This window comes from Echeneis naucrates, chromosome 7, assembly GCF_900963305.1.
Source record: "Echeneis naucrates chromosome 7, fEcheNa1.1, whole genome shotgun sequence".
Lineage (NCBI taxonomy): Eukaryota > Metazoa > Chordata > Actinopteri > Carangiformes > Echeneidae > Echeneis > Echeneis naucrates.
This window is the reverse complement of record NC_042517.1, coordinates 6629022-6649145: the sequence shown is the minus strand read 5'-3', so window position 1 is coordinate 6649145 and position 20124 is coordinate 6629022. Positions and strand designations below refer to the sequence as shown.

Sequence of the window (20124 nt, the reverse complement as noted above, 5' to 3'; positions counted from 1 at the left end):
CATCTACATACAGGGCCAGTGCACCCCTTCTCCCAGAAAATCATTGCATTTCCTATTCTTTAGTATTCACACGCCCTTTTCTTTGCATCCAAGTAACACAAAAAAGCTGAGTAAAAAAGCCAGATTTGATCTTATTCCACACAAAACTCCAAAAATGGACTGGACAAATTTACTGGCATTTTAAACTTAATATTTTATAAATTCTTTAGAATAGGTAGATGAAAATGATATCTTCCTGTAGCCATGAATTTGTCTCTTTCTCACAGCACTCTGCTGGACATTTGGTCTGCTCTTTTGCAAACTGCTCCTGTCTTTCAGATTTTAAGAGTGTCTTCTTCCAGCTGTTGTTTTGAGAATTATCCACAGCTGTTCTGTGGGATTCAGGTCTGGACTCCTTGCTGGCCATTTCAGGATCCTCCAGTGTTTTGTCTTAAACCATGCCATTGCTTTTTGAAGTATGTTTTGGGTGATTGTCCTGCTGGATGACCCATGACCTCTGATGGAAACCAGCTTTCTGACACTGGTGCCCCGAATTTCTGGCAACCTTAGTCAGAATACTATGGTTGCCTCTATTTTTGACCATGACTATATTCACCTGTGTGTTTGTATATATAACATACATTAACCAGCACATCAGTTACAAGAAACAACAATGCAATTGATTACTTGGGGCTCACAGTCATCAGTTGAAGAAAGCGGCCCTTGTGAAACTTGAGAAAGGACTGTTTTATAAGATGATAAACAGTCTGTTACTGTATTTATTTTATTATTTGTAATACTTATAAATACAGAGAGGCTGATAAACAAGAATGAAGCCACTATTAACTTTATTTAGACCTGAGCTTTTGTAACTGCCACATATGAAGTGTCTCATGATAAAAGGCTCCTTGGAACATGGTGCAATAACCAGCTGTGGAGTGAGTCAGTTGCCACTGCTGTGATCGTTTTTAACGGTGAACGTATTACACAGCAGCCTTTCCCAATGGTATTTTCAACAACTGATTCAAAAGAAGGAAATAATATTTTATGGATTCATTACATGTGAAATACATATTTTTTGCTTTAATTGCATTGATTATGGGTTACAGCTCATGGAAATCAAAACTCAAATGTCTGAAACTAAGTTTTTTTTGTTTGTTTTTTTTATTTCAATCCTAAATAATTTCAGTATATAAATGTTCACGTTCTAAAATGTCAGTTCATTTATGCTAAGTCCAAGTTGCTTTGAAAATGGCCTTGAGCTCATCTGCATTGTTGGGGTCAGGTGTTTCTTACCTCACTCTTGACAACACACCGCAGATTGCCTTTGGAGTTTGGTTGGCACCGTAATATCACGGTCGGCAAACTAGTTCACAGCGGCCTTGTCACTGTAGACAAGTGCTGAGTCCTGCTGGAAAAGGAAATAAGCATCTCTGTGAAGCAGGTGTGCTGACTTTGGAGTGGACGCTGCGCTTCACCTCTTCATCCCAACTGGAACCTTCATGTCCGAACTAAATGCCAAATGGACTTCCATCTGACCGAAGGGGCCACTGAACACTCCAGCTGGTTTTCTCCTCAGCCCAGGTAAGACGCTACTGTTGTATCGTATGACTAATGAGTGGCTCAGTAGTGCTAATGAGATGGTTGTAGTCCATTTCCTGTCTGTGTGCGATGGTTCATGATGTGCTGACTCCTGTTTCAGTCCACTCCCCATTAAGTCCTCCCAAGTTGTTGGCGCAGCTTTGTTTTGCATTCTTCTCAAGACGATTAATCCCCGTCTCTTGTGCTTATTTTCCTACCACACTTTTCCTTTCAGCCAGCTTTCCATTTCTTTCTATCAGAATCTATAGTATATGAAAGTTTCACTTTTTAATTTATATAAAAAAAGGAACTAGGAGATCCTTAAGCAGCGGATGGATAGTTTCCAGGTGAATGTTTGTGTAAAAGTCATATTTCCCACCACGGAAAGCTCTGTTGGATTCTGTCAGGCCAGATAACACATGCTTTTGTTCGTGACCAGTTTTTGTGTTTTTGACTCAGCCTTTGGCCCATCTGCCTGCCCTGTGAATCAAACTTTCCTACAAGTAAAGACTTTTTGAATACATCACCTGTCTCTGTATTAGACTGAATTATTTGTATCCACCTACCTGCTCGACACATTGGAGTGCGTCAAGCAGGAACTCCAATCAGGAGTTCAGATGCAACCACATCTTTTTGGAATAATAGAGTGTAAGGCTGCTTTGCATCTTTTTGCAAAGTTATTCACTTCGTGGTTAAAAGGTTGTGGTGACTTTGTCCCGTTGCCTGCAGTTTGAGGTTGAGCATGCAGCACTTTCGTAGATCTGTGGTTTATATCAGGACCCCACCTTGCCAAAAAAAGAAGAAAAGAAGAGAGATTTCATTGCTGTGTTATGGCCCACCAAGTCACCAAGTGTGTGTTCACAGATTTTGGAAGTTAACCCTGTGCCCCCAACAGCTTTTGTATCCAGAAACCTTGAAGGAATTTCTCTAAATCTGGGGCAAAACTTTGGATCACTGTTGATGGTAACAATCCAGTTTTTGTAAAAACTGGTTGTTGTTATTATTAGAAACTGACAACAGGAGAGCTGAAATAATTAGCTCATTAATCAGTCAGTTAACAGAAAATTAACAAGCAAAAAGTTTGATCATCGATTCATTATTTCAGTTTTTGTTTTTTAAATTTAAATGTTGGATAACAATAGTAAAAATGATAATTAAAAAAAAATACAGGTTGCAACTCTCAAATGTGAATGCTATTGCTATTTTATGACATGATGAATTCTGTATGGGTTTTTCGACATCTAGCCAGACAAAGGCAATGTGAGAAAGTTGGGCTCTTTGAATGTCCCTTGGGAAATAATGAACGTGTGAAATACCTATGGACTTTGACTGAGAAATAATTCTTTGGGGAAAAATAACTGTTGTATTATGTATTAATAATGAAGGTAATTGCTGGTTGCAGCATTTCAGTACCACTTTGAGGGGATAATATTACCTGTCTGAGCAATCTTTAATTGCTATTTGTACATTAAAAAAAAAAAAAAAAGCAGTGTGGTCACAGTAATTTGTCTTCAATTCAGATTGGTTTTGTTTTGGGGGTTCTCCAAGTGTTAATTTGACAAGGACAGGTATATTGAGAAAGGAGAAATCAGGAAAGGTCCTAAGGCAGTGATCCGACCTGTGGTTCATTAATATTTGATCTGATGACTGCTTATAAATAAATTCCTGAGGTGACTTTGAATGCATGTCAGTGACCACACGGGCAAGGTAAACCAAATGTTTTGTTAATTTCCAATCCTGAGCGTTTGTAAAACATTGTCGTACACATTATTTTGGGAATCTGTCCTTTGGCTTCTATTGAGTGTTAAAGGGACGAAGTTTTTCAAGCGTTACCTGACGTAGAAGTGAAGTTACGCACAGTACCTTCCATCAAAGAGGATTTATCAGTGCTGGAACTGGTAAACTTACAGTTAAATCCAGCTGCTGGAGATAACCTGGATGGCTAAGAGCCTACACACAAGTTTATTTAATCTCCACTGTCTTAATCCAATCAGCCAACTAGCAACAGAATCTGGATCTAAACAAGCTGTTTTGATTTTTTTTGTCGAGTCAAACAACCTTTGACCCTGTGATGACTGGAAAAGTCTACATCTGTAGCATGCAGTTCATACATTTTTGCTGGAGAGTTTTTGGAAATGCCAAGTAAACAGATATTATGTCATAAATCTGTGGACGAATAAGATAATAAATGAGGATGTGTATATAAGCAAATATAAACAAGCAAGTAAATAAAAAAAAATGTGCAAACATACAAAAATGCTTCTACCTGTTTAAGGCGACCTGTCCAGGGTGTTGTCTGTCTTCGTCAAACTGTCAGCTGGGAAAGGCTCTAATACCCCTGTGACACTGACAGATAAGCAGTATAGATTACGGATGGATGGATAAACTCAGTGGTGCTTAAATAATTGGTGCTTATGCCTTTATTTCAATCAGTAATTGGCAGAGAGGGGAACGACCTGGAGCATAGATCTCAAGTCAGAATCAAACCTGGAAGGCATGCACTCTAACCACTCGACCACCAGCACTGCCAATCAGCCCTAAATTTCTGAAGTGTATTGTCAGTATGTATGTTTAACCCAATCTGCTGGAATCAAAGCAAATGAAAATTTGAAAAAAGCTGTAGGATGGACCAGTGAGGGGAACTTCACCTCTGTGTGCCCTAATGGATCCAAATGGGTTTGGGAGCGTTTGCGTGTACCTAGGCCTCCTGTCTATCCTCTGCTTCATGGGCTCTTCGCTTCCGTAAGCGTATGAGGAAACACTTTTAAACATTTCAATGCAGTGTATGATTCTGATTATTGTGTCCATGGTTTTGCAGACAGTACTACAGATCATGCAAAACTGGGAATATGGACAGCGCCCTTTCTATTTGGTTTCTGCTCCTGTGGTTGGCAGGTGACACATGCAATCTGGTGGGCTCCTTCTTAGCAGACCAGCTTCCCCTTCAGGTGACTTGTCCTGGTATAATGTTTGCTTTAATGTAAAACAAGCTAACAAATTAGTTTCATAAATCATTGTTTTTATCATTTCCAAACAGCTCGAAGAAGATGCTAAAACTATTTTTGAAATTTCATTTATAGACACAAAGTTTTGTATTATATAATGTTTATAATGTTAATAGTAGACCAATAGTCATATTACAAGTCAATTCAAATTTTTGTCTTGCTCAGGGACCAACATGATGAGTGTCAGTGAAGGTTGTTTGGTTTGCCCTTCAGGCTTTTCATCTGGAGATCCGCGGCTCATTGTTGTCATTGCTGGTCATCATCACCAGACTCCTCTACACTATTGTGAGTATTTTGTATCTAAATCTTGCATACTAAGTTGCATACTGTCAGTGGGTCACTGGGGCCTTTCTGTGCAGAGTTTGCATGTTCTCCCTGTGCCTGTGTGGGTTTCCTCCCACCATCCAAAGACGACATGTTTGGATTAACTGGTGACTCTAAATTGTCTGTAGGTGTGAGTGGTTGTTGGTCTCTGTCTGTCTCTGTGTGTTGGCCCTGTGATGGACTGGTGATCTGTCCATGATGACCCCGCCCTCACCCAGTGTGAGCTGGGATTGGCTCCAGCACCCCCTGTGACCTGGAAACGGATAAGCGGTAGAAGTTTAATGAACGAAAAACAGAAAACATAAACTAGCTCATGTTTATCGGTCACAATTTTCAATTTTAATTAAGTTCAATGTCCCCCCAAAAAAATCTTAATGTTCATTTCCTCTCTTTTCCCTGCTACCCCTTTTTCCCCCTCACCTGTCAGGTGCTATAAAACCTTAGAAACAGCTCCTGCCGTGGCTCATCAACAGCTTTGGTACCATCTTTTTTGGACGCTAGTGTATCCTCAAACTCAAACAGAGAGGAGAGACAGCTTCTGCTTGTAGGTCTTCTCCATTACGTGCTGTATTTTAGGCAGTTCTGAGGTTTAGGAGAGGGCAGGGACTGCATAATGTGTTTTATAGTGAGCTGTACAGTTGCTGCACCTTTTCGCAGTCAGTTGTCGCCCCTTTTCCCAGTTTTTGTGCTCAGAATCAGCTCCTGGCTATGGCAGAATTTACACACACATGCCTCTACCATGTGATCACATTATACTAAAATAATAAAGGCGTAGACTTACTTTGGCCCAACTGGCAATAGGAGACCAAATGCGTGAACATACCCACTGAGGCAGTTTTCTTTTTTTAAGCATTATTAAATGAACTCTTTCCAACAGTAGTCTTTTGATTTCCTTAATACTTCGGCCAGATGCCCATTCAGTTCATAATTTACCACAAAGCTTCAGTGGAGATGGATGGCAGCTGTGATGAGACGACACCTGTGACAGGGAGCTAAACCAACGCACCAAGGGTACACTGGTGGGAAATGAGCAGGAATACCTTTAGGCTCAATCGATAGTTTTATTTATCTGTTGAGGATTTCCGATGGACATGGACAGATCCTGAGCGTTCTTATTTTTGGTCACAGCATCAGTTTGATGAAAAGAATTGATCAATGTCAGAAACCTAAATCTGGTTTTGGTGTCAGCTGGACCATACAGAGGTTTATCTAAAATTATTATGATGCTTTGTTGTCAAACACCTCAGCAGTTATTAAATTATGTTTTGTGTTTAATGCTATTTGGATTTTAGAGTGATTAATAGAAAACTTGCTTATGATGATATACAGACCCTCTGAATGGGTATATAAAATATACTAAAACAACCTAAAATGTGAATAAATCAATATGTAAGGTGGGTGTAGAAAAAGGTATTAAAGTTTAAAGTTATTTTTCAATTTTAAAAGCAGCTGCTCCCCCAATTCTGCTTTCTGTTTTTCATTCTTTTGTCACAATTCAACCAAAAAAACAAACAACAACCAACAGAAGAAAGTTAATTTGTCAAAACTTATACTTTTTGTTGTACTCAGTTTTTGATTCTGATTCTTTCATCTACAGCGTCCTCTACAACTACAGGCAAATTGCTAATCTTGCAGATTAGTCAATGACATCTTGTTACTTTAAATATAAGATATTTTGGTTTATACATTTGCCTTTAAGGGTATGTTGAAACCATTGGTGGGAATCTCCCAGGTTCAAGTACGATTAAGAGTCAGATCAATAAAGGTAAATAAATATTTTTTTCTGCATCAACAAATAATCTTTCAAAAGAAATGCCATCCATCAGAGCATGGACTCGCTCCTCCTTTAGTTCAAACTCCTCATCTGTGCCTGGATGAGCTGTTTCGGGCCCCTGAGAGCAGCGACAAAGTGGAGACTTTGGTTGGCCGGCGTGGAGCTCAGGATGGAAGTTATTGGATGTCGTGTGCAAGAGGTGTATCGTTAATTCTATTTTCCAGTTTACTGAGGAGGCTTTATGCTCCTGAAAACTGTATTTATTTATTGCTGTGCTGTATCATGCTGTAAACGCAAGAACCAGGGGATGCAGCTCAGTGGTCCAACACATGCGTTGCATGTCAAGGTTCAAACCCCGGCCGCAATGCAAACCTGTTGAAACCAAAAAGTTTTGACAGGAACAGTTGCCTTTGGAGAAACAAGTTACTCAGCTTTAAACTAATGTACTGTAACTCTACTTCCAATGTGTGCCATATCCCAGAGGGACTTTCATGATAAGCAGTAATGTCAATAGAGCATAATGTGTGTCTTTGTATCTGGAGGACATCATAGTTACTTTTGCACAAGCCAACGCCCATGAGCAGTGATGATGGGCGCTGACTTCACAGCGCCTTTACTTCGAGACAACATCTAGAGTTGTTAAATGTTCAGTGACTCTGTGTGTGTTCCCAATCTCAATGATGATTATTTCCTCTGCAGCAGAAAATGTCAGCAGATGGAGTCCTCACACACGAAGCTGTCGGATGGACCAGTCAAAACTTCACCTCTCTGTGTCCTAATGGATCCAAATGGGTTTGGGAGACTTTGGGGGAGTGTGCCCGGGATGCAAGAGATATGGCCAGCGTGTACCTAGGCCTCCTGTCTATCCTCTGCTTCATGGGCTCTTCGCTTCCGTAAGTGCATGAAGAAACACTTTTAAACATTTCGATGCAGTGTATGATTCTGATTATTGTGTCCATGGTTTTGAAGACAGTACTACAGATCATGCAAAACTGGGAATATGGACAGCGCCCTTTCTATTTGGTTTCTGCTCCTGTGGTTGGCAGGTGACACATGCAATCTGGTGGGCTCCTTCTTAGCAGACCAGCTTCCCCTTCAGGTGACTTGTCCTGGTATAATGTTTGTTTTAATGTAAAACAAGCTAAGAAATTAGTTTCATTAATCATTGTTTGTTGTTTTTAATAATTTCTCTCATCTATAATACATAAATCAAGATGATAATTTAAAGACAGAAACTACTATTGGCAGCACGGCAGCATAGTGGTTAGCGCTGTTGCCCCACAGGTCACAGGTTCAGTTCCCGGCCTTTCTGTGTGGCGTTTGCATGTCCTCCCTGTGCCTGTGTGGGCTTCCTCCCACCGTCCAAAGACGACATGTTTAGGTTAACTGGTGACTCTAAATTGTCTGTAGGTGTGAGTGTGAGTTGGTCTCTGTGTGTTGGCCCTGTGATGGACTGCTGTCCCTATCCAGGGTGACCCCACCCTCAGCCATAGTGAGCTGGGATTGGTTGCAGCACCCCCTGAGACCTGGAAATGGATAAGCTGTTGAAGAAACTATTGTTGTTTATATACTTCTATCCCCGTCTTCCAGATATATACAGCTGTTTATTACGTTTTGGCTGACTTACTGATGCTGGGCATGTACTTGTACTACAAGACAAAGAACAAAATGAATGAAAGTGAGTGTTTCTTCTATTTGTTTTACTATACAGTTTACCAAATTATGTGCAAACATGTGCAACTACAACTGTAGGACTATTGCAGTGAGTCCATTTCTACGCAGGCACTGCTCATTTCTTCAATAAATTCTGAAATATCTGCTTAATGCACAAGCATTGCACCAATAATCAATACATTTAGATCAGCAATGATGAACAGTGATCCAAGCCTAGTCCAAACAGGTGTGTAGTCAGTGTACCCTTTAATTATGTCATCACATGTGTCATGCTGTTGTGGCAGCGTCTGTCCCCCTTCCTACCTTTGAGGAATGTGCTGAGCTGTCTTTCCCAGTATTTACTGTAAACCTAACTGTTCTCCAGGTAGAAGGATCGTGAATGTGCTGGGTCTAGTCTGCATCCTGGGCTTCACCACAAACCTGGCATGTTTTCCAGGGGGAGACGTCCAACATGAAGTGACCCCCAATAGGTTCAGTAGTCGCACCTTGCTATCAACCTCTGATGTTAGCTCAATCAAGGTGAGTCCCAGTCTTTTGTTTGCTCAGTTTGAAAGTGCACCAGTTACAGCTGGCTTTTTTTGAGTAATGCTGTGTCTTTTTCAGGCTTTTACCCAAAAAGAAATTATTGGTTTCACCATTGGCTCCGCGTCATCAGTGCTTTACCTCTGTTCCAGACTTCCACAGATATACACAAATGTGAGTATGACACAATGGGATCACCCACGAATCTAAAATGTATGTAATCGAAAATGTACATATTTAAATACAGTTATGGGTAATGATAAGTCAGATATGTTAATAATAATAATAATGGCGGCAAAAGTTGCATTTCTGCAAAACATGAACAAAGAAAGTGAAAGAGGTCGCATTCCATGTACCAGGAAAAATCAGAAGGTGGAAAAGACTCTCTGAAGCATCCCTGAAGCGACCTTAAGGCTGTTTTTGCCTCTGCAATTCCTTCCCACTTCCCTCTCCCAACCTTTGATTTCTCCCATAGTTCAACAGGAAGTCAACAAAAGGTGTTTCTTACTTCCTGTTCGCATTGGTCATCTTGGGAAACACCACATATGGTCTGAGTGTCCTGTTGAAGAACCCAGATGACGGCCAAGGTGAGAGAAGCTACATAGACCATCACCTACCCTGGCTCATTGGCAGCCTCGGCACTGTGTTCTTGGACCTCACTGTATCCTTTGAACAGAAAACAAACAAACAAACAAAAAGATGGCGTCAGCTGCTGTTGCTGTGTATGCTGCAAAGTAACAAGACCATTAGTGCTGCACTACTGGCCCCTGGAGGCCACCTGTCTTCTTAGTCCCCACAGAAATGGTTGACTGAAGTGTCACGCAGCTTCCCTCACTGTTGTCTGAAGTGATTTGACTTGATGGTTGTAAAACCTTTTACTCTAAACAATTTCATTACTACTGAGCAGAACAGTGTCCCTCGGACAGGAGAAAAAAAAAATGCTCTTGGTTTCCTATTTACTTTGTACCTGCTGCATTGTGTTCTATGCCTTGTTGGCTCCTAGTAGTCATAAATGCAGCAGCACAAAAGTTGTAAAGAATTAGTTTACTGACTTTCAAATATCGACACAAGAAGATTTTTGTTTTCAATCTTAATGCTAAGCTAATGAGATGATTTTTATTGTATCCTTTAAACAAATTCAAACAAAAAAGAAGCACAACTTCTGTTAGTGCCACTCTCCAGCAAACTGAAAGAGCACGTGTTGCATTTTAGGCAGTTCTGAGGTTTAGAAGAGGGCAGTTTGTCAGCCAAACTGACAAACTGCGGTCTTGTGACTGTCTGGGTCGAAAACATGATAGACAGTATCAAAGGTCCAAAGACTCAGGGAGTCTGTCTTGTTGTCAACAAAGAAAAGAATATTGTGTTATATAGCGAGCTGTAGAGTTGCTGTATCTTTTCACAGTCAGTTGTCTCCCCTGTTTCCACTCTTTGTGCTCAGAATCAGCTCCTGGCTATGGCAGGATTTCCACTTTTTAAATTTACTTTGTTTTAAGTACTTTTTGCTCACTGGATCACAGACAATTTTATCTCAAAATATATATTCCTATACAATGTGTTCAAATTAAAAAAATAAAAGGCCTAGACTTGTTTTTGCCACAGGCCCAAATGACAATACAAGGCAAGACTAGTGAAGAATGCAGAATATACCGGCAGAAGCAGATGCTCTCTTTGTTACAAATTCAGCCGCCCCACAATAAACCCCAGGGACCCTGAGGCCTCAAGGAAGTTGTCCACTTTGCCAGTATGCAAAGTAATAATGTAATAATTTATTCGTTGTGTTTTTCCAACTGAATTTCTCTGACAGAAGCAGTTTTTTTTTTTTATTAGAATAAAATTAACTTGAAACAAATTCTTTCCTTGATACTGTTGTTCAGATTTCCATTCAGTTCATAATTTACCACAAAGCTTCAGTGGAGATGGATGGCAGCTGTGATGAGATGACACCTGTGACAGGGAGCTAAACCAACGCACCAAGGGTACACTGGTGGGAAATGAGCAGGAATACCTTTAGGCTCAATCGATAGTTTTATTTAGTCTACTCCTTTCATCTGCAAACTGCAATAACAGATTGCGTTTTTTTGGGCGTATCCTGAACTCTTATTTTTGGTCACAGCATCAGTTTGATGAAAAGAACTGATCAATGTCAGAAACCTAAATCTGGTTTTGGTGTCAGCTGGACCATACAGAGGTTTATCTAAAATTATTATGATGCTTTGTTGTCAAAGTTATTAAATTACGCTTTGCATCAAATCCTGCCCGTGACCCAGAAATGCGTAGTTGGTAGATGAATGAATGAACGAATGAATGAAATCCTGAAATTTGGTGTTGTAGAGCGGTTCATCTTTTGTTTTTGGCTGTGATGCATCTTTTACATTCAGTTTATGGGTGAGAGAAAGACATTTACTACTTTGTTTAACTTACAGATTTTCACACATTTCGTAGAGAAAGTTTCATACTTACTGGGAAATCTTAAACATACTTGGGAAGTCAGTGTTCCTTAAATACAGATTAAGTGGGCCGTTTATTTAAGAGAATCCTGTGAAAAGGAGGATTTTTCCATCATCAAGGATGAACAAAAGTCTGTTACAAACACTCTGCACTGGAAACTTCTTCCAGAGATGGCTTTAGTTTCAACCAGGAGGGAACCCAAAAGGTTGACAAGTTCAAATCCCAGGTGCATGTTTTATTTCTTCTTCTTGCTGATAGATATTTGGTCATCACAGTCTTGACACACATCACATCTTAGTGCAAGCATTGTCCCCCTTTGTGTTTTTCACTTTTGTCAATTAACTCCCATTAAATGCCATAAACACAGGAAGAGCAAATTTGCTATTCTTTCAATGGCACAACGAGCTGTAATGTTAGTCTGTGGTCACAACAAAAGGAACACACCATGTTTCAGCATACACCAATCGACCATTACATTATGACCACATGCCTAATATGGATAATCAGGTTTGTTCCCCTTTTGCTGCTCAAATAACCCCGATCAGTCCAGGCCTGAACTCCACTAAACCCCTGATGGTGTGCTGTGGTATCTGGTACCAGGATGCTAGCAGCAGACCTCTTAAGTCCCGAGGTTGGGCCTTCATGTATCAGACTTGATTGTACAACACATCTCACAGATCGATTGGATTGAGATCTGGTGAATTTGGAGGCCAAGTCAACACCTAGAACGCTTTGTTGTGCTCTTCAAACCATTCCTGAACCACTTTTGCTTTGTGGCATGGCATGTTATCCTGCTGAAAGAGGCCACAGCCACCAAGGAAACGTTTCAATGAAAAAGTGTGTATATCGTCTGCAACAAGGTAATACGTGTCAAAGTAACGTCCACGTGGATGGCAGGACTCGAGGGTTCCCGGCAGAACATTGGCCAAAGCATCACACTGCCTCCTCCAGCTTGTCTTCTTCCCACAGTGCATCCTGGTGCCATGTGTTCCCCAGGTAACTGACGCACACACACCTGGCCATCCACAGTGATTCACTGTGAATTGTGACACCTTTCTATCAGCAACAGTATCTCGTCTGTTGGATCAGACCACACGGGTCAGCCTTTGCTGAGATGAGCCATGATGCAAACACACTGCACTGTGAAAGAATATATCGGAGTATAATTAAGCACAAATAAAATGTTATGAGGAGCGGAAATGTATATATATTTTAACTGCTCCAATATAGTCTGTTGATTCGATACAACATCGACAGTAAAAAGGAACATGTGACATTAGTGGAAACTTAACTTTAAACAAAGCAGAAAGAAAAACCGCAGCAGCTGACCTCAGCGCTGAGTCGGCAGTTTGATGGTCAGCTGACGCACCTTATCACCTTAAAACATTACGGATGTAGAAAAAACATCCCTTTTTTCCCCTGTCATTCAAGATCTGACGTTGGGTCTGCCGTCTTTTCGAGGTAGGTCTCCTTTTTTGACAAATGCATATCATACCGAGAAAAAAAAAACAAACAAACAGGTTACTGTCCTTTGTTGTTGTTTTTTGTTTTTGTTATTTGAAAACGTGGAGAATAAGTCTGTATGACTCCAAACTTTACTGAGTGAGTGGCTGTATTTGCATACAGGCCCGGTTTAGAGAGGATTAACCTTCTGGACCCGAGCATTATTATTCACAGAAATGTCACTTTGGCTTGTGGATGAATGTCGGAGGCCTCTGGGACTAAAGACTGAGTTACCATGTGCGGCCAAAGGATACAGTTTAACATGGCTGGCTGATATGTGATGCGTGTATGTGAAATGTACGAATGCTCGGAAATCATATTGGTGCTGCAAAACTGCTGCCTATCAGCTGAAGAGGAAAAATAACATCAAGCACCATGAGCTTGTCTCGAGGTCTTAATAAATCTTTTCCAGTGGAACAGACGGCACCAGAGAAGAGATCAATGCTAGAATAGATTAGATTAAGTTATGTCACTTCCTCCGAGGGACAGTGCAGACAACACTTTGTGCACAAACACAAACGATTAGTTTCAGAGAATAATGTACATAATGTGACGTCCGATAATCCCGGAAGGGACGGGGGGGGGGGGGGGTGGTGTTGTTCTTCGGCCCCTGTTGACTCCGACTTTACGTGGCACTTTAATCAGTGTATTGGAAATTAAATGATTAGTTTATTGATCAAACGATTAATTTAAACAAAACAATCAACAACGAGTTTGGTTGATTATCAGTCGTTTCAGTCATCACTCTAATTATTCATTTATAAGTTAATTACGAGTATATGTTATGTTTTTATGCCAATAAATAAAATGTATGGTTGGCATGACTTTACCTTTTACTGGGTTGTTGTCTAGTCCCGTGTGAAAGTGTTTTGTCGCCTCACTCACCATAATGCCTCCTAAATTCAGTTAAACTTTTATTTTGAAGGCGGTCGGGTTTTTTTTTTTTTTTTTGTTTTGTTTTGTTTTGTTTTGGAGCGCTCGGGCTTTCGGTCACGTGCCCCGGGCGGAAGTTGGCGCACGCAGACCAATCAGCTGGCAGGGACAGGTTAGCTTCAGTCGCTGCGGGTTTCCGTTTTATTCTCGCAGATTGTGCGGAAGCTTGCGGTTCTGCGGAGGGCTTCGTCGACATGTCAGCGACTGCAGAGGCAAGAAAACCCCGCTCTTCTGTTCGTCTGTCTCCTCTGAGGGCGTTGTTGTTGCGGCTAGCTAGCTGCGTGCCGACTTTCCGTTGTGGTTTTTTTTTTTTGGTTTGTGTTTTTTTTTTTTTTTTTTTGTAATCTCGGCTGTCTTGATCTAACCAGACCAACATCAGTAAACTCTGGATCCAAACAGGAGGGTTACATGTTTTAATAGTCTAACTAACTAAATCCACAGCGATCGTGTTAGTCGGAAAACCACTTCGGTTAATATATTTGTCTTGTGTTGAAACTGGTGGTGGGACTCTCCATGTACCTCCCAGTAAATATTCCCAGGCTTGCTGTTCAATAATAAAATGCTTATTTGTCACACTTTTAAATGTAGTTTTAATCCGCTACACAAACCTACAAAGGAACTGAAATTATCGGCGGCTATCATTTGCATGTTTATCTGTTCATCAGCGTGCACTGTCCCTTCTTTCATATAAGATACACGCTACTTTTTAAATGTTTATTTTGATATTTGGCCTATTTTTCACACTATGACTGTTTGCCACTTTAATAATATGTCGAATACATTTGTAATATGTCCATAATTAAAATAAACATACTAGTTTACTTCAATTGTATTTTATCAATAAAACTCAACTGGACAGGCACACATTTTTCAAAGATGCGACCTGGAGCTCCCTTTTTCTTTAAGTTCATAGAAGCCAAAATGCCTCCAGGACCGGAGGGGGGGTCCTGTCGGATTGTTTTCCTCTCGGGCCTCACATTTCTTCAGCCTGGAGGCCGAGCTGGGAACGTAAACACAACGCACGTTTTGCGTCCATGACGTTTGACCATCCAATTGGTCCAGCCCGTAAGACCCATCTCACCAAGCTGTTATAGGCCAGAGTGGAATTTTACATTTCTGTTGATTGAGTTCTCTGCAGAGAAGAGAGACTCGCGATGCAATCAGGAATCGACTTTTCCCTCCACCCGTAGTTCATACTGTGCACCTGTGCTTGCATCTGTGGTTGACTTTTCTCCCTTTATTCCGACTATGCAGGGTGACAAAGTGGCACAAGGATCATTATTATTAACAGTACCAATAATTATTATCATTATTTTTGCAGAATATAATGTCGGCAGATGGAGTCCTCACACACGAAGCTGTCGGATGGACCAGTCAAAACTTCACCTCTCTGTGTCCTAATGGATCCAAATGGGTTTGGGAGGGTTTGGGGGAGTGTGCCCGGGATGCAAGAGATATGGCCAGCGTGTACCTTGGCCTCCTGTCTATCCTCTGCTTCATGGGCTCTTCGCTTCCGTAAGTGCATGAAGAAACACTTTTAAACATTTCGATGCAGTGTATGATTCTGATTATTGTGTCCATGGTTTTGCAGACAGTACTACAGATCATGCAAAACTGGGAATATGGACAGCGCCCTTTCTATTTGGTTTCTGCTCCTGTGGTTGGCAGGTGACACATGCAATCTGGTGGGCTCCTTCTTAGCAGACCAGCTTCCCCTTCAGGTGACTTGTCCTGGTATAATGTTTGTTTTAATGTAAAACAAGCTAAGAAATTAGTTTCATTAATCATTGTTTGTTGTTTTTAATAATTTCTCTCATCTATAATACATAAATCAAGATGATAATTTAAAGACAGAAACTACTGTTGTTGTTGACTTGTTATATACTTCTATCCCCGTCTTCCAGACATATACAGCTATTTATTACGTTTTCGCTGACTTACTGATGCTGGCCATGTACTTGTACTACAAGACAAAGAACAAAATGAATGAAAGTGAGTATTTCTTGTATTTGTTTTACTATACAGTTTTCCAAATGATAATATAGACAGCATCTTGTCTCTTCATTTAGTATCCTCAGGCCTAGGCCTTTTTATTAATTTATTAATTACCTTTGAGGAATGTGCTGAGCTGTCTTTCCCAGTATTTACTGTAAACCTAACTGTTCTCCAGGTAGAAGGATCGTGAATGTGCTGGGTCTAGTCTGCATCCTGGGCTTCACCACAAACCTGGCATGTTTTCCAGGGGGAGACGTCCAACATGAAGTGACCCCCAATAGGTTCAGTAGTCGCACCTTGCTATCAACCTCTGATGTTAGCTCAATCAAGGTGAGTCCCAGTCTTTTATTGCTCAGTTTGAAAGTGCACCAGTTACAGCTGGCTTTTTTTGAGTAATGCTGTGTCTTTTTCAGGCTTTTACCGAAAAAGAAATTATTGGTTTCACCATTGGCTCCGTGTCATCAGTGCTTTACCTCTGTTCCAGACTTCCACAGATGTACACAAATGTGAGTATGACACAATGGGATCACCCATGAATGTATAAATTCTTTAGCATAAATCTCAAGCTGTTAGTAGTAGTAGACATTGACTGATCATAAGAAATGGAATCCAAATGAGAAATGCCATTCCCCTTTGGAATAGCATCACCCTTTTGTGCTCAGTTGTATTTGTTTTATTATGCTACTTTTAAAAAACTATATCCAATCAACAAAAAACAATAACATTGAAATCATGTTTTCTTTTGATGGAAAAAAATTATCAAGTTAAAAATGCAATGTACATGTTTAAACACAGGTGAGGCTACAGATAAGTCAGATGAGGTAATAATAAGAGCCAAAAACTGCATTTAATCACAAAATAAAAAAAAATGAATGAGGCAAAATGCAAGATACCCTAAATAAGCAACCTAAAGGCTGTATTTTTTTTCTGCAATTCCTTCCCACTTCCCTCTCCCAACCTTTCATTTCTCCCCATAGTTCAAGAGGAAGTCAACAGAAGGTGTTTCTTACTTCCTGTTTGCGTTGGTCATCTTGGGAAACACCACATATGGTCTGAGTGTCCTGTTGAAGAACCCAGATGACGGCAAAGGCGAGAGAAGCTACATAGTCCATCACCTACCCTGGCTCATTGGCAGCCTCGGCACCCTCTCTTTAGACCTCATTGTATCCTTTGATTGGAAAACCAAAAAAAAAAAAAAAAAAAAAGATGATGTCGGCTACTGTATCTGTGTATGCTGCATTTTAGGCAGTACTGACATATTCAAGAGCGCAATTCATCAAATGGGTTTAATGTCTTGTGACTGAGTGGAAACATGATACACAGTTACAAAGGTCCAAACACGCACAGGGATCTGGTTTGCTGTAAGCAAAGTAACAGAACTATTAGTGCCACACTACTGGCCCCTGGAGGCCACGCGGCTGGCTGAAGTGTCAAGCAGCTTCCCTCACTGTTTTCTAAGGTTATGTGACTTACTGGTTGCAGATGTTTTTATGGCCAAAGACAAAACATTCCTTTTCGATCACTACTGAGCAGCGATCCTCTGGCTGGTTAGGAGAGATGGGAGACAAAAAATCCTATTTATTTTGTACCTGCTGCAGTGTGTAATATACCTTGTTGGCTCTTAGTAGTCAAATGCAGCAGCACTTTCTTGGCTTTCTTGAGAGTTCAAATATTGATACAGATTTTTGTTTTCAATGTTAATGCTAAGCTAATAAGCTCCAGGCTGTAACTTCATATGAACAATCTTATAATTTGTTTTTCGTTAAATCAGAGTGAGTCCATTTCTCAAATAAACTGATCAGAATGTCAAACTATTCCTTTAAAGGAGCTATGTAGAGATTTACCATTTCCATGTATCCAATGCTGGCAGCTGTTTACTTTCCAGTCTAGAGGGATTTTTTTTGTGATTGCAGCATCAAGCTTCATTCTTTGTCGCACCAATAGGTGTCTCTAATGATGGAAAGAAATGGCAATGCAATCTTTTTGTATTACTGAAGTTAGCATGCTAACCAGCTAGCCTGTCCGCTTGTGACATAACTCACTGCAGCTGCCATTCTGTCCTGAAGACATGATGCTGCTCAGAGGGAGGATGCTGCCCTATTTTAAACATTAGGATCTCCAAAAACTTTGCTAAGTGACAGCAACTACCAGCAGCTGCAGAGGAAACTTTAAAAAAATTAATTAACGAATAGCCCCTGTAGGACAGTGCTCTCTAGAAGAACATGACGAAACCCAATTTAAGATAGGCACAGTGTGATCACAATACGAACTAATATAAAAGTCAATGTTCTATTAATTAACATATAGCAGCTGCCTCACAGTGAACCCAAGGGAATGTGAGGGTCCAGGGAAATTTGCCCAGCTCATAATCAACCTTGGGCAACACATGCAAAAGCACTACAACCTGCATTTATTGTGTTTCTCCAGCTGAACTTCTCTGACTGAATTTTTTCATTTTGTTTCCCATGATTTCTTTTGATTTCCTTGACACTGTGACTCAGATTTCTGTTCAGTTCTTTATTTACCGCAAAGCTCAGGTGGGTGTGGACGGAAGCTGGGATGAGGCGACTCCTCTGATCAGTAGTTAAAAGTACACTTTAAGGATGCACTGCTGGGAAATGAGCAGACACTCACTTCCAGTGCACAAATTACATTTCCAACACAAAACCAAGCATGTACATTTTAGTTTAATTTCATAGTTTTATTTATTGTGCTCTTTTCTTTTATGTTTTATTATGTTTACAATGTGTTTTTATCTGCCAGCTACAAGTGGCAGAGGTTTGCCCTCACTGATGTTCAGCTGCAGTGATGGGACTCAAACTAGTCTTATAATCAATTTTAAAGGGACAAGGATGGATCCTGATACATGGCAAACACCTAAATCTGTTGTTGGAAGTGGCCAGGCTTCTCAGAGGTGTCTTTAATATGTTCCAGGATTCCACTGTTTTTTACTTGCCAAACACTTAGATGGTTATTGAATTTAAATTTGCGTCGTTAGATGTTGTTTACAGCGGTTTATGTTTTGTTTTTTGACCTGTGATGAGTGTCATCACATGAGAAAATTTTCAAACTATTTTCGAGGGGGGAAAAAGTCTAATAGTATTCAGCCAGTTTTTAATTGATGTTTATATGAAGTGCTGTAATCAAAAAATGTTTTGGAGCAATTCTGTTTTTATGCATTTTAGGGATATTTTTATTTGTAATCATGTATTTTTTATTTTACTATTTCCAAATACAAACACTTGGCTGGTTTTGTTTGCACTGTTGGACTACATCACTCAAAACAGACTATTGCGGTACAGTTTTCTTTAATTCACACATTTTCATCTTCACAATTTTTGCAAATTTTTAAGCAAAAGTGCTTAAGTTGTACTTAAAAAAATGTTCAGTGGGTCAGTGTACTGTAAACAAATTACGTTCATTAAACAAATGAATACGAACTTTTTATCTGTTCCTTGCAGTCTGATTAAATTCCTAATTATGTAATTTAAGATTAGCTTAGTTTCCTTCATTATAGTTTTGCTGTTTGTCCTTTTTTCTGGTTCTGATTTATGAATTTTATATAACCACTCTGCTTCAGACGAAGAATGCTCTCCCTTCCAAACATTTTACTCTATTTGCCTCCCACTTTTTCTGCCGCCCCACAGAGGTCAAGGCGTGCTCTTGGTCTTGACCATTGACCTTCGACCCTTTGCCCCCACTAACCTCAACAGTTTGACCTGTTCCCAGGAGGCCTTGACAGCCATGTTGTTTTTCTTCATTAGCAGCTTCACACTGGCCTCTAACTTGTACCCCTAGTATCTCATAACACCCACGCACAAACACACATTTTTCTCTCTGTTAAGCATGATGCAACCACATACACACAATTAGTAAGGGCCCACCCACAGAGGAGGCAAGGTCAGTACTGAAAATGTCAAGGGTTCAATAAGTGTGTGTGTGTGTGTGTGTGTAAAGTTAGTCTGCAATTGTGAAACAGTGGCAAGAAGATTTTTAAGTGGCATGGGGAGTTAGCAGGAAGAGTCAGTGATAGGGTCCATACATCCATCACCAAGAATGAACAAGAGCATGTTTATAAACACGATACTGGGAATTTCTTAATGAGATGATTTCAATTTCCACCATGAGAGGACGGGCTGTTGCCATTTCAAATCTCCCATGCAACCACAGGGCCCCATAGTGGGAACTTAAATAGTGGATATGTGCTATTTGCAACTTCCCCTCATTGATATACACTCACATGCCCCTCAAGTACCATTGCTGTGTTTGTCACAATCACCAATTAATTCCCATATAATATACATGAATTATGTTTTCTACTCACTGACGGATATTTGGTCCCGGTCCCACATGTTGAGCTAAAAACCCTTAAAGAGGAACAATCTT

General features: G+C 40.3%; 2 protein-coding genes and 1 long non-coding RNA gene across 7 annotated transcripts; 2 read left to right on the top strand and 1 right to left on the bottom strand.

Moving 5' to 3' along the window:
* Positions 1 to 1311: 1311 nt before the first annotated feature.
* On the top strand, positions 1312 to 12317 carry LOC115046721 (lysosomal amino acid transporter 1 homolog). Of its 4 annotated transcripts, XM_029507281.1 has the most exons (10): positions 3946 to 4302; positions 4379 to 4508; positions 4779 to 4850; positions 7363 to 7556; positions 7633 to 7762; positions 8254 to 8341; positions 8702 to 8856; positions 8941 to 9033; positions 9335 to 9520; positions 10734 to 12317. In XM_029507281.1, the coding sequence occupies exons 1-10, from the start codon at positions 4223 to 4225 to the stop codon at positions 10818 to 10820; spliced, it is 1215 nt and encodes a 404-aa protein (XP_029363141.1). In that variant the 5' UTR covers positions 3946 to 4222; the 3' UTR covers positions 10821 to 12317. The 4 variants fall into 4 exon arrangements, with proteins under 4 accessions (XP_029363140.1, XP_029363139.1, XP_029363138.1 ...); XM_029507280.1 differs by lacking the exons at positions 3946 to 4302; positions 10734 to 12317 and adding an exon at positions 1312 to 1563 and having other exon boundaries at positions 9335 to 10663; XM_029507279.1 differs by lacking the exon at positions 10734 to 12317 and having other exon boundaries at positions 3945 to 4302; positions 7366 to 7556; positions 9335 to 10663.
* Positions 5095 to 13743, bottom strand: LOC115046724 (uncharacterized). Its single transcript, XR_003840945.1, has 3 exons — positions 13641 to 13743; positions 9368 to 9525; positions 5095 to 5142 (listed from the first exon to the last, which is right to left on the bottom strand). It is a non-coding gene; the product is annotated as an uncharacterized LOC115046724 (long non-coding RNA).
* Positions 12655 to 19188, top strand: slc66a1 (solute carrier family 66 member 1). Of its 2 annotated transcripts, none has more exons than XM_029507283.1 (8): positions 12655 to 12768; positions 15065 to 15258; positions 15335 to 15464; positions 15648 to 15735; positions 15914 to 16068; positions 16152 to 16244; positions 16716 to 16901; positions 18240 to 19188. In XM_029507283.1, exons 2-8 carry the CDS (start codon positions 15071 to 15073, stop codon positions 18324 to 18326), a joined length of 927 nt encoding a protein of 308 aa, XP_029363143.1. In that variant the 5' UTR covers positions 12655 to 12768; positions 15065 to 15070; the 3' UTR covers positions 18327 to 19188. The 2 variants fall into 2 exon arrangements, with proteins under 2 accessions (XP_029363143.1, XP_029363142.1); XM_029507282.1 differs by lacking the exon at positions 12655 to 12768 and adding an exon at positions 13814 to 13955.
* The last annotated feature ends 936 nt before the right edge of the window (positions 19189 to 20124 follow it).

Coding starts and splice junctions, on each gene's coding strand:
- LOC115046721 (XM_029507278.1), top strand. CDS start 4,223: ATGGATCCAAATGGGTTTGGGAGCGTTTGCGTGTACCTAGGCCTCCTG. Junction 7,557..7,632: donor TTCATGGGCTCTTCGCTTCC/GTAAGTGCATGA, acceptor ATGGTTTTGAAG/ACAGTACTACAGATCATGCA. Junction 8,857..8,940: donor CTGATGTTAGCTCAATCAAG/GTGAGTCCCAGT, acceptor TGTCTTTTTCAG/GCTTTTACCCAAAAAGAAAT.
- slc66a1 (XM_029507282.1), top strand. Junction 15,259..15,334: donor TTCATGGGCTCTTCGCTTCC/GTAAGTGCATGA, acceptor ATGGTTTTGCAG/ACAGTACTACAGATCATGCA. Junction 15,736..15,913: donor AAAGAACAAAATGAATGAAA/GTGAGTATTTCT, acceptor ACTGTTCTCCAG/GTAGAAGGATCGTGAATGTG.